Source organism: Ascaphus truei, chromosome 2, assembly GCF_040206685.1.
Source record: "Ascaphus truei isolate aAscTru1 chromosome 2, aAscTru1.hap1, whole genome shotgun sequence".
Lineage (NCBI taxonomy): Eukaryota > Metazoa > Chordata > Amphibia > Anura > Ascaphidae > Ascaphus > Ascaphus truei.
In genome coordinates, this window is record NC_134484.1 from 440121819 (window position 1) to 440143954 (window position 22136).

The 22136-nt window shown below is 39.3% G+C and overlaps 1 protein-coding gene across 1 annotated transcript in view; it reads right to left on the reverse strand.

The window, feature by feature from the left end:
* Positions 1-3732: 3732 nt before the first annotated feature.
* Positions 3733-22136, reverse strand: part of UBE3C (ubiquitin protein ligase E3C) — a 123600-nt gene continuing 105196 nt past the window's right edge. Inside the window, exons 21-24 of the mRNA XM_075587850.1 lie at positions 21929-22117; positions 19671-19737; positions 18138-18268; positions 3733-4756 (exon numbers count right to left, since the gene is read on the reverse strand). Of these exons, the coding sequence (XP_075443965.1) occupies positions 4586-4756; positions 18138-18268; positions 19671-19737; positions 21929-22117 (558 nt within the window). The 3' untranslated portion in view covers positions 3733-4585. The remainder of the gene's footprint in view (positions 4757-18137; positions 18269-19670; positions 19738-21928; positions 22118-22136) is intronic.

A 22136-nucleotide genomic window follows, 5' to 3' on the forward strand; every position in this document is an offset into this window, starting at 1 on the left:
TTCTTCCTTATAGTTCTGCCGACATAGCAGCTACCACATGCGTATTTAAGTACATAAACCACATAATTTGTATTGCATGACATAAAGGTTTGTAATTTATATACGTATTTTGTATATTTACATGTAACTTATTTAATCTGAGTGGCATATTTACATAATGTGCAATTAGCGCATTTGTAGAAGACTTTTTGAAAATTGTTGTTCCTATTGATTACGACAAGGCTGGGAGAAAGATGGTATCCAATGGTTCTTGCTTTCCTAAAAGCAAACCTTGGATTAGATCTAGTATATTCTTTGAAGTCTCTATCCAGTCTCAAGACCCCCCAATGCTTTTGTACAATAGATCTGATTTGATTTGCCTGTTTACTGTAGGCTGTAATAAATAATGGAATATCTAAAGATTGTTTTTGATTAGTATGACATCCATTAAACTTGTTAATTTTATTCAAAATTTTTAACAAATCAGATCTATTTGTTTGGAATGCTCTGTCAAAGGCTTGTTGGAGATCACAATCTTCATAGCATCTGTTTTTGAATCTTTTATTCAGTTCTTTTGATTGTTTTATGAAAGTTTCGTCATTGGAGCATATCCTTCTCAATCTCAAATATTGTGCTCTTGGGATACTTAATAATGGTCTGGGATGACCACTATTGGCCCTCAGGAATGAACTGTGAGACTCCCACACACCCATAAAGAGGGTGCAAAAGAGGTGCCCACTGCAGTCCCTTATGTTTGTAAATAAAATTGTTGGTCAAACATAAAATAATTGTGCTGTAATAAGAATATAATGGCGTCTAAAAGAAAAGTGATCTGTGCAGTGTGAAGATTAGAAAGATTAAGAACGTGACTAATTGCTTTAATGCCTAAGTGTATTGGGACGTAGCGTCCAGTGTAACCCAAGTGTATGTGTTACACCAAGTGAGGTCCTGAATCGTACATAACAAATCTGATGAATCTCTCAAATAAGAGGGGAGGGATTTGACTAGAGGTTGTAAGTAGAAATCCACGTACCTAGATACACCATCTCTCAAAGATCCAATGCTCAATATAATAGGTCTACCAGGAGGGCAGACCAGAGACTTATGGATCTTTGGGAGATGGTGAAAAATAAGTATCGTGGGATGCGCATTGTAGAGAAATGAGAATTCCTGATCCGGCAACACCTGCAATACCTTACCTAAATTAAGAAGGCTGAGAATTTCCACAAGGTATATGTTGGTTGGATCTTTTTCCAATTTACAATATGCCTGTGGGTCATTAAGCTGTCTAAGAGCTTCTTTGTAATATTCGTCTACATGCATGACGACAATAGTGCCGCTCTTGTCTGCATTTTTTATTATTAGACTATCTCTATTTTTTAAAGTATATAGAGTTTGACGTTCCTCTTTAGACATATTGTTATATCCAACAGATGAGAATGTATACCCCTTAGCCAAAGACTTAAGATCGCGTTCTACAAGCCTTTCAACGGTCTCTAGATGTGGTGCTTTATTACAGCGGTGTGCAAACTGGGGGGCGCAAGACTGCCTGCGGAGGGGCGCACGGTTTACAGAGGCCCCGCGCGCTTCCCGAAGGCACTTAAATTAAGTGCCGGGGGAGCTGCAGGGCATCTGTAAACCTTTACTTACCTTAACTCCACATGTCTCGCCATAGCAACGCAGCATTTGGTCATGTGACGTCACGTTTCTATGGCAACTTGACATCATGACGCCAGAGCCGAGGTAAGTGGGGGTGAGGGGGGGGGGGGGGCGCGGGGGTGAGGTGACCGCCGGCAAGGGGCACAGGAAAAAAGTTTGCGCCCCCTGTGCTTTATTATACGCTGGATAGAATACTGATTTCAACTTAAAAGAAGAGTGTTTTGTGCTTGTAAGAAATAGGGATTGATCATTAGAATCCATTACATCTGTCAGAATCCTAATGTTCTGCTAATAGATCATAAAAATCTTGTACAGCACTATATTCCTTAAAGCCAAATCTCAATTGACCAGTGTCATCCAATGAAGGATCAGGACCGATAGGGTCCGTATCATTCAAAGGAGAAACACTGGGAATTTACAAGTTTTTAGACAAAGAACTTTATCAAATATAATTTTCTAATAAATTTCGGAAGGTCAATGACTATCAAAAAGATGGAAATTATCATTAAGTGCTAAGTTCAACCCTTTGTTGAACAATTTTATCTCTTCTTCATTTAGATCAACTCCCGACATGTTGATAACATTGTTATGAGCTTCTCAGAGTTCATCTTTCTTTTCTTTAGTGCCCCTTCTTTTTGACGAGAGCCTAGTCCTTTTGTTTGTTTTTTTGAATCTTTGGATTCATAGGAGGACGAGGCTAGTTCTTGATGATATGAGGTATGTATTGTTTGACGGGTGTCCTGATCTTGGTTATCATGATGATATCTCCCTGTATCCTCGTCTCTTGAGAAGGAAACCACTTGCTGCCTGCTCTCGCAACCGGATCTGTCAGAAATACTTGATGCATCTGAGTATTTGTTTTTTAATATTGATTTTTTGGGGGTAGATATAGATACAATATATATATGGCCATAATCAGATCGATCTCTATCGAACTGTTTTGTTTTTTAATCAATATGTCTTTTTCCATTGTCGTGACATTTTTAAAAAGTTTTTTTTAGCTAAAACATCAAAGTCCTCCATATCTTTAAAGGTGTTAAAATTAGATTGTAAATCTTTAATACTCTGTTGCACAACCTTCTTCTCTTGAAATTTCGATAATTAGATCCATTAATTTAGCTGAACATTCATCCAGTATTTTAATCCAACTTGATTCAAATTCTTTCAATAAGAAACCAACAGAGGGAATCTTTTTGCTTCTAAGCCCTCTCGGAATCCTTTTTAAGCTAAGATCATTTTCAAGAGAGGTTAGGTCCCACCATAGGCGGAAGTCTAAGGAGAAGGCTTTTTCCAATTTTGAAAAATACATAGATAAGTCCATATCATCTTCACACAATGGTTGTGAGATACCGTCAAAAACATGTGCTGCTTTACGTCTGCGTCCTGTGTTATCTGCACAATTCTGGACATATGTAGTGGTCTTAGGGTTATTTGTCTCAGAGTCTTCTGAATTGATTTCCATTTCTTAGAAAAAATACAATGTGTCACTATATAAAAATTTGAAAATATACCCTTTTAATTAAAGCAGCAATACCTTTTTCTAGAGGGAATATTTATTGACATTTTGTTTTACCACCAGGAGCTCTTTAGCAGCAAAGTCGGAGTGCCTTGGAGAATTAAAATGACCATCATCAGAGTTATTGGTCTGTGAGACAATAAATAGGGTGAATGCCACCATGATGAGCAACTTTCTTCTCGGTTATTTAGATATGGCAGCCATTTTTTCTAACTTGGACGTCGCGGTTTCTGCAGCCCTCTTCATTCATGTAAGGTTGAAACAACAAAAATGATTTGAGGGTAACGTGCTCCCACGCCAGGTATTTGGGTAAACAGATTGGCACACACATTATTAAACTATGTAAGGAACATAACTCCAAATGTATGGGCTACTCCATGGGAGTAGTTGAGAACAGTATTAACATTTAGGCTCTGATTTACTAGATGCCAAGTCGTAGAGCACTTACTGTACAACCTATTCAAAGGCAAGTACACACAATTCCCAGTCCTGTTAGTGAGGTGCAGGATGACAAGGACTAAACTCAAAGAACTCGGAGTATTTTCTAGCGTGAAGTACATAAGACAAAGCCATATACATTTGTTGAAATAATATTTAATAGGTGTTACTGTATATTCTCCATAGCCATGACTGTACTACATGACAAAAAAAAATCTGATACAAAAAAAAAAAATCTGTACAGAAACAAAAACAATGAGAGCATTTATATTCACATCTGTTTATGCGTATCGGGTTTTTATCATGATGTTGTACATTGTACAGAAGCACTTAAAACCGGTAGTCCAACCCTTCAAAAGGTTTTTCGTTTTCAATAGAAAGAACAAATAAAATACTATAAACATCGCCTTTTGATGCCTACCATCTTGCACAAGGTAGTGAATCAAACTAAATTTTGCTGTAGTTGCAACAGTTCAAATTTTGTTTTCCATATTTCTGATGCAGCAGAAATAGTGTGTGGCTGCAACAGGCCTTTTCTCCGGCTTGTTCTGTGGTGTATGCAGACCTGTTTCTCCTCTAGACGATTCGGGAGAGGACTACTACCCTGTTTTAAACCATTAGGCAACCAGTTGCTTTTTATATAATTGTATTGCCAACTTCTGGAGTTATTTATATCCAAACAGCACAAAGTCAAAGCTTCATCTTTGGTTAATTTCACTGAGTTGCCACTGTGTTTTAAATGTGGTGTTTGTGGCAGAAATGCACACAGCACATAGCATGAATTATTCAGAATATCAAGAAGTGGCATCAATGACAGATTAAACAAGGATAGCCATTGAGAAGGCATGTATCTTTTAAATTTTTTTAAAGGAGACCTGTTCATGGCTTTTGAAATCTTTAAGCCAGATCTCCAGAAACGACTAAATTTGTTGGCGAATTAGGAGTAGGCACTAGTTGCTAGTCCCTCTCTGGAGCATTTCATAAAACCCCAACTCAGCTCAACTCAAAGCCAGCAGCACATTCAATAGCGTAAATAAGCTTGCTTTTCATCAAATTTTCATCGTAAAACTCTGGGAGTTTCAGAAGGTTCATACAGGTACTTGCAGTAGGCAGCCTTTCCAAATCAGAGCCTCCATTATGGATACAAAAAGCAGGATACAGCTCCTATGGCACAACGAGAAAAAACAAACAAACATGAGAATGCAGACATTTTTAAATCCCAAATGCAAAGCTCTCTGCACACTAATTACATGGAGTGCAATAGAATGTGCAGTTTATCACTTTCAGACTTTTTACCTAAACAATAATTTATTAATGAGGAGATTTCAAAATGCAAATCTATTTGATGAATTCTGGTGCTATTAGAAAATCTTAGAAAACCTTCTTGCATTACAGAGAATAGGCAATTCTGAAAAAACTTATAAATAAACCAGGTTACCATGTAAATAAAAACACTACACATTCCAGCTTGTCACAAACACCAGGACATTTTCTTTCTACATCCTTCAAGTTTTAGATGATTGTAAAGTGTTCATGAAATCTGGTTATTAAATCAGATTAAAATGAATGATTGATAATTATTGTTTATTAGACGGGGGTAGACATGTTCATTTGATAGAGCGGTCCATCCTACTTGTTTGGTATACTTTGGACACTTGCAGAGATGCCAAAAAAAAAAAGGTGTCATCTATTTTTAATTAGCACAGACATCAGAATGTTCTTTTGAATATGGGAACAAAATGTACAGATTCATTTGAAGTTTCCCCATACCAATAAATCTGACAGTGGGTTCTCGATTGCAATAGTAAAGGACATCAAAAATATTAAGAGCTAATGTTTAAATGCCTGTAGTGGCCACATTTAAAAGCTCTTCCCATTTACAGAAGCACATCTACAATAGCCACACGATAAAATATTCAGCTTGCCACCATGTGTCAGATACCAAAGGTTTTCTATTACTGGCAAGCAAATATTACCATTATTAAAGTCTAAGCAAGATAATCATTACCCTCCTTAACTTTGAGATAGAAAAAAGGTCTACAAAGGGTCATTAAGATAGAAGTTAAGCTACTTTTGAAGGTAGATGCTGAAATGTATTTCACTGCCAAATTGCTGCATTTCAGGGGTTTCTTCGCATAGGTTATTGGCTCTTCCCACTTTAAAGCTTTAGTAATGTAAAAAATGAAGTGCCACAGTAAAACCCTGTGGCCTGCCAAAGCTAGCATGGCATAATTAAATACATTACAACTGGAAGCGACAATAGTTCAGAAGTGAAAAGAATCAATTTATTATTTTGACCTGACTGGAACTTAACAATTTTACCCACTCCGATACGAATGCTTTTCTTTTTTTGTATCTACAGTACCCTAATTTATTAAAGTTATTAAGCTTTAATTGGTTTTAGAAAATGCTATCCTGTAACATTTAATCTGGCTCTAAATGGGCTCTTAATTTGTTAATGGTGTAACCTTGTGAAATCCAGAGTCTACAAACTGTAAATAATGTCTGCAAATTGTGAAGGAAGCAGCGCTATAAAACCTTAAAGTGAAGACTACTTAAGAACCACATTTGCTATTCATTTTATATGGATAAAAAACAGATATACAGGACATCATACTCTTGAGGGAGCAACTCAGTTTTCCATAGGGGAAAAAAAGAAATCAGGCCTACACACAAACAAATTATTTAGCTATTTGCGTCAAAATACAGTTGGTAATGGTGCTTTGACGTAACCAATCCGCTGCCCATATGACGTACCCGGTATCCTTATCAAAAGACCAGGCCAAAAATCAAAACACACTCCACACAGCAATATCTTCAGATACTTTTTTTTATTTTTTATCCTTGGCTTTCTTTCATATTTAAGATAGTCTTGTGTCTACCCAAAGCATTTTTTAATTCCCTCACTTCATTAGTCTCGGCCACCTCTGCTTTGAGGTTATTCCCCAAATCCACCACTCTTTACACAAGTATTTCCTCACATTTCCCTTGAGCCTGCCACCCTCCACCTTGAGATCATAACCTCTTGTTCTAGCACTTCTCCTTCTCTGAAATCTGCTTCCCTCATGTACCTTGTGGAAACATTTGACAACTGTTCAATAATATCCCCACCTCCCCCTTCTCCCCTCCAAGCTGTAAATGTTGACGTCCTTTACTCTTTCCTTGGAAGTGCCATGTGTCAGCCCTAACTGCTCAGAAACTTCACACTCACATTACCTTAACTATATTTTTGTTACTGTCCTTTAAGTCATCACAGGGCAGAAATTGAGCATCACACAATATAGTAATAAAGTTAAAAGTAAGATGCAATGTCCACGGTTTAGAAAAGAAAAAATAAAATCATACAACATGAGTAAATTTACCCTAGCCAATAGCCACCCCCCCCCATGATCAATAACAACTCAGCAATGTCCAATACAGAACCCTCAGTCCCTGAAGGACAAATACAAACATTTCCCAACAATCAATACAGACCTCAAATGACCAATACAGGACGAGCCCCAACAAGCAATAAAGATTCCCTCAGGCATTCCCATGACAAACATGGACTCAAGAAAACCAATACAGAACCCTCAAGATCTTATGACCAATACAAACCCCACCCTCAATGCCTATCTATCTGCCAGGGGTAGCAAACTTCTTCGTTTCGGGGGATGGGAGAAAACACATCTAGGAAAATCACGTTGGTGGTACAGCTGTCACTATGCTCCACCAAGTTATTCCCACCATGCCTTGCATAGAGCAACTCCAGGAAGCAGAGTGTTGATTGACAATTGTGCCACCGTGATCCTTCTACACGTGTGTTTGGACAAAAGGGGCAGGTTGGTCTTGGGGGAAAGTATTTGACCCTCTGTGTTAAAGATCAGCGACGGCAGTAAAGACTTTGTGTGGCTCAAAGCTGCGGCAATGGAATGCTATGAGGTAGCAGTAACAGGTTCTGGTCATGAGGGACACCATTAAGCAGCCTGAGTACACAGTTGCTGCTCCTCCCCGCCCCATATCTACATCATGTACTGTACACTGGCGACACACTTTATTCGAGCTTGGCTAGTCCCACGAATTCGGGTATACCCGGGTGTATTGAGGTTTGTGACTGTTTTCTGCCCGAGTACATTGAGTTATTTTCCAAGCAGGGATTGAAGCATTTTATTCCCGCTGGCTGCAATACTGCACAGTATATATATATAAACTGCATTACAATTCATGAATTTATGCCATCTGGTAGACACGCGAAGCATTGCAGCCTATTAAATCCTAATCATTATCATTTAACAGATCAGCCGCCCATCAGCCAGGCATGAACCCAGGCTGGGAAGGCAAATGCAACGGGGCTTGTCAGAGGTTAGTAGTGGCTTATTCCAGGTATCTGCCAGGTACATACCGGGTATTTGCTCGAATAAAGTGTGTCGGTGCAGTAGGTCAGCACATTCTGGAGTATGTACTACTGTATATACATTTTATTTGTGTATATGTTGCACACACACACACACACACACACACACACACACACACACACACACACACACACACACACACACACACACACACACACACACACACACACACACACACACACACACGCACACGCACACACATTTTTGTTGTTTCTATATACAGACATTAAACATGTTTATATACTTATCTAATATATACTTATCTAATATATACTTATCTAATATATATATATATATATATATATATATATATATATATACATACACATACACACACACACACACATACTATTACGGTATGTGTACGTATACATATGTGTATATTTACATGTATAGTGGTGAAATGTGTAATAACCTGCCAATATTGGTGGTACACGCTAATACAGTAGGGGAATTTAAAAAACTTGCAGACATAAGGCTACACTAAATATGAAATAAATAAAACCAAGGTACTGTACTTATATACTGTCAAATTCTATGTTTGTTAATAGCAAGGTGTAGAATTGCAATGAGAATTGAAAATTAACGGTGATTTGGACAAGCAAACAGAACTCTTTCAATGCATTGTTGTCCCTTTAGAAGTAAAGATGTTAAATGCAGTAAAACATATCAATATAAGAGGGTATTTCTATACATGCCAAAGCAGCCGCCTGGACCATAAGACCCTATTGAAACCTATGGAGATTTTCAGCAGAAAACAGCCACTTCGCTATATAGAATAAAGCCCTAAATCTCTAGATAAATCTCCAGCACAACTGATGGCTTTGGTACTTATAGGAGCAACGTATGGGACAGAAAGAGCATACAAATGTAGAAGATAAATGATGTAAAGCTTGACGTTGCTTGGTTGAGCTTTCATTTTTAGGGGCGTGAGGTTATTCACAGAAAATGACAGATAACATTTTTGACATTGTGCATTTAAGGAAACTCAATGAAGTCTGCATTAGTCAGAACTCACTAACTCATTTAAAACAATTTAAACAAATACATGATTGATAAAGGTATGAAGGTAAAACAAACACTCACTTCAATATTTAACTAGCGAATAAAAAGTAAATCTCACCCACACCCCTTAAAGGAAAGAAGGAATAATTACTTTATAATCTAATACCAACAAGTGAGGTCTTTCATGTACAGTTTCAACACTTCCTACAAACCTTTATGTTTGCCATTAGCGTATTCACTTATATTTATCCTGGGTTAATGTCAGGTTCCCACCCTGCTGCTAGTTAGAAAACAAAACCTCAAATTGCCTTTTAATGTAAAAGGTCAAGAACTATCCAGTTGGGTACAAAAGAAGAGGGGGAGGGTTGCCTTCAGGTATACAACAATAGTTTGTCATTACAGTACTATACCAGTAACATTAAACGGTACATTTCAAGCAAACACAATCATAATCCTGCTATTTAGTATCCCCAAGGGACTCTGGCACAAAGTTCTAAAATCTCTTAATTTATTTCAGTTGTTTTTTTGGGAGGGGGGGGGGGGGGGGTGAGGGGGAGGGGAGAAATAATCCATTGATCCAGGGATTTCAAATTTTATGAAATGCTTTGACCCTATGGTTAAGGAAAGCTGTGAGCCTCTCCATCCCATTACCTCATCTACTCTCCACTCTACTGCCGCCCCTGATGGGGTCAAACGGTTCTGTCACATGGCCACAATTGAGCAATCTTGCAGCAGTTAAGATGTGGGAGATCAGTTTTCTGTTGGCCCTGGTTCATATTTTCAATAGGTTTGGCCAATATAATGATAAGCGAGTCCCAGGGAATTGACATTTTCAATCTTTCCTCTATTAGGCCCCCGAACCATTTTCCAGAATCGTTGAATCTTGTAGTATGACCACCAAATGTGGGAAAGATCACCCACCTGCCCACATTTCCTCCAACATAGGTTTGTGATTCCTGGAAACATTGCACTGAACTCTCTAGGTGTTAGGTACCATGAAAAATTAACTTATATATATTTTCTTTAGTGCTAGTACAGATTGAAGTTTTTGAGGCTGCCTCCCATATACTTCCAAATCCTCTTTGTGATTTTAGTATTGAGATCAGTTCCCACTTCCTCATATACTGTATTCATAATCAGGAGCGTCACCCCGCCCTCCCACCTCCCAAAAAAGCTCTTGATATATAGAAGTCACTGGTCATTGTGGCGAGTGGAAAAACAGGCCTAGGGTATGTATGGAGGAGAAAGTGTCTGATTTGAAGATATTTGAGAAAGATCCGAAGTGGAGAGAGAGTACTTGGAGCAAACTTCTTCAAATTTGAGAATTCGGCCTTTTGATACTAGGCTCCCAAAATAGACTATATTCCTGCTCTTCCAGAGATCATACATTCTTGAATTAGGTCCTGGGGCAAAATTTGAGTTGGCCCACAGAGCTACTAGCTTAGAGGGGGACTCTGTTAGTCTAAAATTAGATTTTGGTCGAGTAACAAATACGTAATGTGAAGTCTACTATCCTACATAGTAAGTTCTGGATAGATCTTTTGGCTTTTTTTCCATATCCAGCCAAGTTATAGACGGAAGCGACACAGAGGTTATAACAGATGTTTCTATGTACACCCAACAGTACGTCTTTGGGTGAGAGTGCCAGTATGTGATTTGTTTTAAGTGATAAGCCAGATAATATTTCTTTATGCCTGCAACCGCAAGGTCCCCTCCTCTCGTTGTGTGAACAGGACTGACCTAGGTGTTCTGTGTTTCTTCTTCCCCCAGATAAACTGAAATATAGCATTTTGTATCTCCTTAAAATATTTGGAGGGGATAGCTAATGGTAACGTCTGGAAATGGTACAAAAGTCCCTGCATGATATTCATCTTAACCGATGTGATGCGACCCAACCAGGATATCTAGTGTTTATTCCATTCCTGAAGGTCTTTCTTAATTCGGGGGAACAACCCAAGACAATTCCATTCAAACAAGTCCTTGTAGTTTTTGGTAAGGTAGATACCCAGGTATTTGATCTGCGTATCTCTCCATTTATAATTAAAATTCAACTGTTTATAATTTCACCTAAAGCTTTGGGAGGGTCAAATTCAGGGCCTCAGACTTATCAGAGTTTATGTTATAACCTGAAAAATTTCCGAATTCCGAGAGAACTGTCTGTAAATTTGGGAGGGACATTAATGGGTTGGAGATAGTTTGTAAAATACATCATCAGCGAAAAGGGAAAGCTTGTAAGATTCAGAGCCAATTTGTATACCCTGTTTCTCTCTTACGGTGCAGGCCAATAGTTTTATAGTTAGAGCAAAAAGGAACAGAGAGAGGGGGCATCCTTGTCTGGTGCCATTAGAGATCTTAATCTTGGTTCTTATACGTGACAACCTATCTGTATGCCAATAGCACTTCAGTAATTTGAGCTATTTTGTGCTTTATCTCCCATATTGGGATTTCTTTCAACATACTACAGTTCTTTGTTTTTAATTGCATCTCTGATGTGTTTTTGGTTTGTCTGGGAGCACTGTTTTTTCTACAGGGAAAAGGGAAGTACCTAGATTTAACTGACTCTAGTGAACGGGCCAGAAGAAGGGGTTAGGCGCCTCGAAATGTTGCCCCCCTTATTCCCCTGTTTTTTTCTTTATCTATTTTCCCCCACCTTCCCTCTTTTCCTTGTCTCCTTAATAGTGTCTCATGTGTTGATTATATTGTTCACACCTCGTTTGTATATGTTTTGATTGCTGTAAGCTACTTAGTTCTTTGAGTTATATAACTGGGCTTTGCAATTTTTTGCATCCCTTCTTGTGATAATTAGAGATTATATACACACACACACACACACACACACACACACACACACACACACACACACACACACACGTGTATGTTTGTTCTACGCAATTTCAACTATAAAAATTCTACGTTTTTTGACAAACATTGTTACCCTTGTATCGTTATTAGAGTGCTGGGAACTCCACTCACATTATGCATTGTAACTTTGGAGGAAATTAGGGTTCCTCTCTGTTCCCGTGCACCATTTCCATTTTCATCTTTCAGTATGTTTCATTTGTAGGTGCTGCTAAAAACCATATACACAAAGGCCGTTAAGGTCGTATTTAAAAAAGGCCAGCTCATCCTATCGAATGCCTTCTCCACATCCAGACTCAATAGGATCGCTTTGTGTTTGGTAGAATTAATAAGGTCAATTATATTGATAATGTTCCTAGTGTTGTCTGATGCCTGCCTTTCGCTCACAAATCCCACTTGATCGATGTGGACGAGTTTAGGTAAAATTGGGTATAATCTGTTCATTAGAATTTGGATGTATAATTTGAGATCCGAATTTAAAATGGAAATTAGTTCAGTAGCTCCCACAGTTTAGGGGTCTCTGCATTCTTTATCAATAATAGCAATATCTGCACTTGCCATGTGCTCAGGGATTGGCTTGCCTTCTAAAAAGGAATTAAAAAGATCCAGTAGATATGGGGATAATATGACAAAAGAAAATGAAAAATCAATAGTGCAATACGTCTAACATATACAAATTTTTAGTGTAAGTTGCCGATGTACTCACAAGTGTAGGTGTTAATCGAGCCCTCTGGTGTTAAGCACTAGATTCTTTGGTACTATATAGTCGTCTCAGAGGGCCTCAGAAAATAAAGAGGACATATATAGTGCAAAACAGTTTAACTAATACAGAATAAAAACACAGATTTGGAACACTCACAAACGGATGTCCTTTGAGGCTTATAGAGAAACTCTTCGGGATAGTCAACAGTAATATTGTAATATATTTGTTATAATAGGTATTGGATAAGCGACCAGGGCCTGGCGCTTTATTTGATATTATTTTATAACTATCAGTTCCAATTTTTTTATTTTGGCACTTAGGCTGAGTACATCATCTTTTGTTACTTCCGGTATTTTGCATGCATCTAGGAATTTCTCCATCTTTTAATTCAAAACTTCTGTATGCTGGGATTTATCTTTTAAATTGTACAGATTAGTATGAAAGCTGTGAAACTCTTTGGCAATAAGAGGGGCATTATATTTGACATTCCCATTTTTCAGTTTGATTGCATCGATCAGAGTTCTGGATTGGATCCCTCACAATTTGCTGGCAAGGATGCAATCCGCTTTATTTCCTTTATCATAAAACAGTTGTTTTGTTCATTTCAATGCTTTCTCTGTATCCTCAAATTGGATTTGCTTCAAAACCTCTTTAGTTTTAAGAAAGGCCTTATAAAGCTTTATGGATGGGTTTTGTTTATTCTTTGCTCAACTTCTGGAAAATTTAGAAGGGACTCATTAAGTCTCCTTTGGCCAACTCAATTGGGTAATGGGGGTTCGTAGGACTACCTCCACTGGTGCATGAGTCGACATAGTAATTGGACCTATTTCCTAGTGTGTAACCCCTTCAAGAATGCCCAGGGGCACTAGAACATGGTCGATTCTTGAATACGTATTATGTGGAGAGAAAAATGTGTATTCTCGCTGGCCCTGGTTCTGTGATCTACTGACATCAATTAGAGAGTATTACCTTATTATTTCTTTAAACCAGTGGTTTCCAACCTTTTTTTGGTTAATGAACCCTAAGTGAAATTCTGAGGAACCCCCACCCAGCGCTAATAGCAACTCTGTGATCAGATGCATTGCAAATTCTTCTGTAATTTATACCATTTTCAAATCACCAGAAAATTGCAGGGAACCCTGGTTGAAAAACACTGCTCTAAACTGTTATCCGTTCGTATATGATCAGGCCGAGTGGATTTTGCCTTGTGTATTGGTTTTTATCTATTGCTGGGTACGCTGAACCATATTGTCTCCTGCGACTATCAGAGGTTGATGAGGCGCCCTCTATGGACTCACGGGTTTCTCTCAGGAACTCTCCTTGGCTATCATTGGGGGCATATATATTTGCAAGGGTAACTGGGACCCCCGAAAGCAGGCCATAAACTATGATGAATTTCCCTTTTAGAACTCTCTTCACTCTCTGACATTGAAGAGGGACATAGTGTTTCACAAATACAGCAGCCCCTCTTTTCTTACTTAGGCAAGAGGCATAAACTGCCAAGGGGTATGTTAAAGGTATTAGGAGTGTGTGTGTCAAAATGAGTCTCCTGGAGGAATAAGATTTCACCTTGGAAACTTTTGAATTCAGATAGAGCCAGTCTATGTTTAAAATTAGTGTTGAAGCCTTTGACGTTCACCGAGCTAAGTTTAATTGGTGATTGATTAGTCATATAGCACAAGATTGGACGCTTGTTTCTCCCTTTTAGGGCGGGTGTTATAAAGATCTTTGTTTATTGGATTTCTATTCCATCGAGGAACAGGTTCCCAGGTGAGTACCATTAGATTAGGTTTTTGTTGATGGCAGGATTGGGTGGGAGGGGAAAAATAAATAAATAAATCGGCCAATACAAAAAGGTACTTGCCAGAAAAATACCAGCCCACGCTGTGGGGGGTTAGCGTAGTGGGCATAGGGCCCTTCAGGGGGTGTTGCGGGCACGAGCATCGAACACTACCTAGAGAGTCATGCCAACTAATAATGGGATTTTCAGCATTGGGCCGTTTCCAGAGCTTCTTCGTCCCAACTAGTGGGGAAACCCTTTACCCAGGCTCTATCAAGCTCCCCAAGCCACCTCAACTATAACACTATCTTACCCTCACCCACCGGGCGAGGAACATACTAACCAATAACTATAGGATATGTAAGTATGTACGTATATATATATATATATATATATATATATATATATATATATATATACAGTGTTCGACAAACCTATACATTTGCTTGCCCCGGGTGAGTGGATTTAACCCCCGGGCGAGTAAATATTGGCCCAAGCAGCACACGTTTGGTACTAGGTGGCGAGTAGATTTTTTTGTGTGGCGAGTAGATTTTTTGGTGATTTGTCAACCACTGTATATATATATATATATATATATATATATATATAAATGTAAATACAACTGTATGCTCATCTGCATGTCTTAGGCAGGTCTGCAACCCCGCCTTTCCCCATTATCACCCAGCACACAGCACTTCCACTGCAGCAAGGGATTCTGGGAAATGACATGCAAATGAGCACACAGTGCCACTTTTTGCTTCAAAAACCATTTTTAATATGGTTCCCTATAGGCTTAAGCTTGCTGCATGGTCACAGCTTTGAGCACAGCCAGGGCCAAGGTGCATACCCAGAAAACCACCCACAGACAGCTGTTTCGACCTTAATGGGTCTCATCAGTGTGGGGTTGATTAACTGGGTATGCAAAGAAGCCTATAGGGAACCATGTTAAAAATGGTTTTTGAAGTAAAAAAGTGGCACTGTGTGCTCATTTGCATGTCATTTCCCAGAATCCCTTGCTGCAGTGGAAGTGCTGTGTACTGGGTGATAATGGGGAAAGGCGGGGTTGCAGACCTGCCTAAGACATGCAGATGAGCATACAGTTGTATTTACATTTGCATATTTGCTTTGCTGTGGAGGGGTTTTGTCACTTTTTTTTTACTCACCATAACTTAACTCAGTATATATACACAAAAAAATATAAATAAATAAATAAATCAAATCAAGGCTCACAGTGCCATCTATTTCTCATTGCATGCAAGTAATTACATATTTTGGCGAGGGAAAACAAGCACCGTACTCAATTATTTCTATTTAGGGTCCACCCTATTTCCTACCCAAGTGTGAGCGCTCCTATCTGGGTTTTATTATGTTCGACTAGTGGGTCTCCCATCCGGAGGGAGAAGGCCAGTCAAGAGTGTTTCCCGATGTTTTCCTGGGCAGGGTCCTTTTACTCTACATACAGTACTTAGTTAAGGCCAAGGACATGTCCCAGCCCTAAAAATGAAACGTTAATGTAAAACGGGATCATTTTAAATACATATATCTTACGGCACTGATATCCAATCTAGATTTAACTTCACACAGGCGATTCAGTGGATGGAAAATCAAATATACCCTCTAAACAGGGAGGTGAGCAAAAAGCATTACACCAGAGACACTGTCTACAAAGACAGCAGGCATTCATCTTAACGTGGACAAGTGTCCACTGTTCTTGAAAGTTGGGGAGATGTTAGAGCTTATGTAACTTTCATTATTGTATGACTATTGACACTGGAAAAAGCTGTCAAAAGAAAGACAAATGCTCCTCGTCGTGAGATTCTGTGTGTGTGTGTGTTAACCCCCCAGAACCCCTCTTATCTTTGCAAGACCTGTCCTTGGCAGGGGACAATCCCGTACCCGTTCTATGAGGAAATTACCTGCTTCCTCTGGTAGGCGTAGGACATGCCGTTGCCGTTTTTTTCAGCAATTAAACGAAAGGGAAAGCCCCATCTGTATGTCTGGCCCTTCACGTAGCGAGGTAGTGACCGGGCATAGTTCCCGCCTTCTGGTAATTGTCACTCTGGAGAGATTGTTAAATATTTGAAAGAACGGTCTCTCTTCACCCTGCATCAGGCTCGTTCCTGATAGGGACATTTTGTCTCCTCTCCCTGTTTTCAAGCTCCTCAAAGTTATCTTTTAGGGAATTTATTGCCTCTTTCAGTTTAACAACGTGTTACGAGGTACGTTCAGACAGCGCCGCAATGTCTGATTTTAATCCTGCCACTGCCTTATTTATTGCTGTTTGGAAAGCTCTCTTGATGTTAGAGGATCTCTCCAGTTCCTTCATGGTAATATTTCTCGGTTCTTCCAATTCTAGCTCTATGGCTGATGCTACATGAGCATCCTGAACCTGAGCGCCGCCATTTTCAGCCTCCGAGGTAAGCATTAGGCCTCTTTTTATCTGCCTTAGGAGCATTTTATTTGATGCCTTGGTAATTTAGAATGTAAAGTATGATATTTTATATAGTTGAGTGGTGATTTCAGACAATATAATGAATAATATATATATAGCAGATGCTGCAGAACACATAACAAGGAGGGCACCACTATTAGGGTGTGAATAATGTATTTAGCCAATCCACCTGTAACTGCTTATTGAGCAGTTTGTGAGAGGCCAGTCCCCCCTTTCCAAGGTATATAATCTCCCAGTAAGGTCCCTGTAAATTCACTTTTCACTCTACTTGCTTACAGGTAAGTAGCCTTACTGGTATATACCAGTTTTTAACTGCACTAAATTACATCAGCTTATGCTTAGTATATTAACCCTTTCAGGGTACATTTCACAGAACATTTGTATGCATTTAGCATAGGGACCTGCTTTTTAGACTTACCTTGACATTGGTTAGCAGGCTTGTCATTGTTTGATCAAAGGATGTAACCAAAAGTCTCCTTTGTCTTACAGATTTAGTCTGCACTATGAATATTTATTTCCCCATTTATTGCTATCCCAATGGGAACAGGAGAAAAAACGGCAGTGCACTGCCAAGAAAACCAGGAGGAGGCTCACGGCAGCAGAAGCAAAGATTTATTTATGCCATAAAAAGATTGGACACCTTGACAAAGGGCATAGAGCCCGAAACGCGTAGGTGGTTACTTGTTGGGGCTAGGGGGGACCTTTGTCCAATCTTTTTATGGCATAAATAAATCTTTGCTTCTGCTACCGTGAGCCTCCTCCTGGTTTTCTTGGCAGTGCACTGCCGTTTTTTCTCCTGTTCCTGCTCCTGTTACTGGTGGACTGCACGCTATTTATTCCTGCTGAAGAGAAGTCCCCTGGATTCTGCAATTCAAAAGTGAGTTAAACCTGTGGGTTGCCATACCCCTTCATTCTCACAATATGGGACATTTATTGTACTATTCTTTATTGGTGCCTGTGGCATTAAGTACTAGTCCCTTAAACCCTATTAGGGTAACTTTATTGTGTTATACAGATTATTGGGAGCTTCTCAACTGCAGATGTTCCGAATACACTAAGGACTTGCCTTTCTGATGCATTGGCGTTCTACACATCTATCCCAATGGGAGAAGCGCAGGGATTCACCTTCTGTTTTTGCACATTTGTATGGCCAATCCTTTCACCAGCAGCATGCTCCTTACACGGAGAAGCGCGGTGAACATATATATTTTTTGACATCTCCCTTGAAGGATTAAATAAAAACCAAACAAAAAAGCAAGCTTATCTCTAATTCTTGTGTTAGGACATGTTTTATGACAAGGATGTCTATAAATTAAACACGGTACATAAAGAGAACATATAGAGACTCTTACTTTAAAACCTAGTAACGGAGGTCGAGAGCAACTGGTTACAAACTTGAGAAGTTTTCGCTTTTCCTCATCTGAGAAGTTTTCCACAACTCTCCAAAAGATTTTAATCACTGGATGGTCCGTGGCATAGCCGCCTAAAACAGAAACGCAACAATAAATGGTTTTGTACGGTAGGAGTTGGACTTGGGTATGTATAGTTGTGGCATTGTTCTACAAGCATAAGATACATTGTTAATTTCAAATGGTATTGAATGGTGCAAGTAAACAAATATGTAATGAGAATATACAAATCGTCATGTCTGTAACTTGTTTCAGTAGAACAGATTCCTATTTGTCTCAATCCGAAAAAGGCAAGAGATGTAAATGTTGACAACATGAAGCCAAATAAGGGAGTCAAACGAGGGACTTTTTATAATCGTGTCAAAAATGTTTTATAGTTTGCTTAATGGTTTGAGATATATTGCAGAATAGCTTTTCAATTAACCCAAAAGCCTAATCTCCAAAATGCACACAAATTCCAATGAACATGCGTAAGAAACTGCTGCAGTTAGGGATCATCATTGCAAAAGTAAAAAAATACAACTTTTTTTTAAAGTAAGACATTCACACTGTTGGACAGTTCTATGAGATCTTGATAAAATAGTTTTACATTCATATATTTCTGAAATAGAAAAATACTGTACTGGACTATTTGACAGCAATTGATTAGAATAAAATAGGATATGTAAAGGCAATGTCTATAATAAAACAACCAGCCTTTTATCAGTCTGAAATGTCTCCTTTCTTATTCTACAGATCAGGTCTATGCATTGCAGTTATTTCTGGAGTGTGCAAAATGGCTGTCAAAAAAAGAAATCTGTTCAAACTCATCCTATAGAAACACAAATAACCTAAAATCACAACTGAAACCAAGTACATATTTAGGTCTCTTTTCCCCACTAATAGGACATGTTTTAGGTAAAGATTAGCTTGTCATGTTATTTTAATGTAAGGGCTGATGTTCTTATCCCAGAGTTGTGACACGATTGCCCATGGGTTTCAAATATACTGTAAAGTCTGATATACTTGGCCACTTTTAGCTTTATAAAAATATTAATATTAAACAACTTAAACTATGGAAGTTAAATGTGTGAAAATGGTTTATGATCAGATGTCCAACATGTGAAGATTACTCTCGTTATAAAACGTAGGGTAAAGAAAACGGTATACTGTAGCTGTCGTAAAATAGATTTTTGGGGAATTCTTCCCCTGGGATATAAATTGTTGTTTACTCCCTTAAGTTGCTGAACTTCCAGCACTGCTGAATAGGTCAAACAACAATACATTTATATGCGGTTTTACAAAAATTCACAGGGGAAATAGAACTTAAATAGAAAAAGGCAAAACTCCAATAAGATAATGTTAATGCCGCACTAAAATCCATGACTATGTGTTTATATTAATTTCTATTTTTCTAATCCTAAAAGGTTTAATCGGAGCCCGGACCTATCGGACCACTGATCTCTGTTTGTCCTACTAATTGCTTGTCATACATGCCTGAATAGTTTGTGAAGGACTTCAGGTCATCAATGCAGATAGGAACTTGCGCACCAGAAATTAAGACCTAGGAATGGCGAAAGGAAAAATAATTAGCTGTGAAACACTAAAAACTTTCCTATCAGAGGGACGAGCAGTGTATAAAAGTAAACTGAATTGCTGACTACTTCAGGTGCAAAGTGTTTCAAATAGGTTACATTATTAGACTGTATGTGCAGTATTTGGATGTGAAGAGGTTGTGGTAGCTTTTAATGGACCAACATTAAGGTTATTGACAGATGCTGTTTCAACAAGGGATTTTGATACATCAATATTCTGTTCTTCATGTCATCCTAGAAAGAGTTTTTATAAGGTCTCCTAAATTCATGTACAACAAATATCTATGAAAAATATTTGTGTTCTATCTCAGTGGTTCCCAAACTTTTTCGGTTCAAGGCTCCCCAAGGCGATCAGAATTTTTCCGCTGCGCCCAAAGTAAAAACAAAGGTATATATACATACCTAACAGTTGCAGTGCGCAGTGGGTGTCTCTCTCAGACACTCTCACACACTCTCTCTCAGACCTCACACACTCTCTCTCAGACACACACACACACACACACACACTCTCTCTCAGACACACACACACACACACACACACACACACACACACACACACACACACACACACACACACACACACACACAGACACTCTCCCTCAGACAGACAGACACTCTCCCTCACAGACAGACAGACACTCTCTCTCACAGACAGACAGACAGACAGACAGACACTCTCTCTCACAGACAGACATACACTCTCTCTCACAGACAGACACTCTCTCTCACTCACACTCTCTCAGACAGGGAGGAAAGGCAGGAGATCCGTGCAGGCAGCTCCCTGCACACAAATAAATACACACACACATAAATACACACACACACAAACACACACAAACACACACAAACACACACACACACACACACACACACACACACACACACACACACACACACACACACACACACACACACACACACACACACACACACACACACAAACACACACACACACACACAAACACACACAAATACATAAATACACACACACACACACATAAATACACACACACACATAAACACACACACACACACACACACACACACACACACACACACATAAATACACACACACACAAATACACACACACACACATAAATACACACACAAATAAATACACACACACACACAGATACACACATTGGAGAGCAGTGGAGAGCAGAGGCAGTGACTGATGTGAGTGACTGGGGGGAGGCGGGGAAGGAAAGACATGCGATCCGTGCAGGCAGCTCCCTGCACACAGTCACTGGACAGGCAAATGTACACCTCTCTCTCCCTCCCCTCCAAATTCTCCTATCACCCCCCTACCTTCTCCTATCACCCGGAGCAGAAGGGGACGGGACACCGCGCAGACAGAGGAGCCAGGAGCAGTAAGTCAGACACACACACTCAACGTGTGCTCTGCACAAAGCGGAAGCCCCGCCCCCGGCTTCCTCTGACCTGCAGCCCGGGCGGCATGAAGCAGTGATGGTGGGGAGGGATAATCGGAGGGATGGTGGGGAGGCTAATCGTGGCGCCCCTCTAGGCAAGCCGCGGCGCACAGATTGGGAACCACAGTTCTATCTAATAAATCCTCATTGCAGGCTGAAATATCTTTGAATCAGCCAACCTCAATCCTCTTTGTACATGTACTGTACCTACATAGGTTTTCAAGATATCAAAACTCTTGAGGTCAAGTACAGGGACTGCTCAATTGTATAAGGGTGAAGTCTCATACCATGAGATAAACATAGGGTTTGTTTCCCCACTGCAAGATGATGTGAATCTGAAAAATGCAGTTGACTTTGTGGAACTAAGTAATATGTATGGTCATTATACTAGAGGTTATAATAATTAGAAAAGTGCATAAGAAACAAAGAACCAAAAAAAAGAGGCGACAAGTCTCTCTTCAAATCTTACTATATTATAGTCTGTCTGAGACATGTGAATGTACTCACAAGTGGTCATTTTATTTGCTATATTATAACAAAACTGTTAAGAGCAGCAGATGGTAATACAAAACCAGGAGGGTGTAGTAAACACACCGTTAACAGGGATTGAATGGTCTGTTATGCAGTGTGCAATCTTATTGTCGCCTGGACACACCTACCTAGAAATCAAATCTCGCATCCAAACGCCTGAAAAAGCAAACAGTACAGAAATAATGTTACGAAACATACCTGTATCTCCTGCTGATCAAACATCCGGAGCCATTCTAGGTTGACCACATTGGCGAGACCTTGCCTGAATGCGAGGCAGTGTTGCCTAATCTGCTTGTTCAGCCGGTAGTCTGCTACAAGATAGATGTACGCTATCCTGTTAGCACTTGTTACTGGAATATCTTTTCCGCCCAGCTTCAATTCCACCACCTAAATAAAGAACACAAGC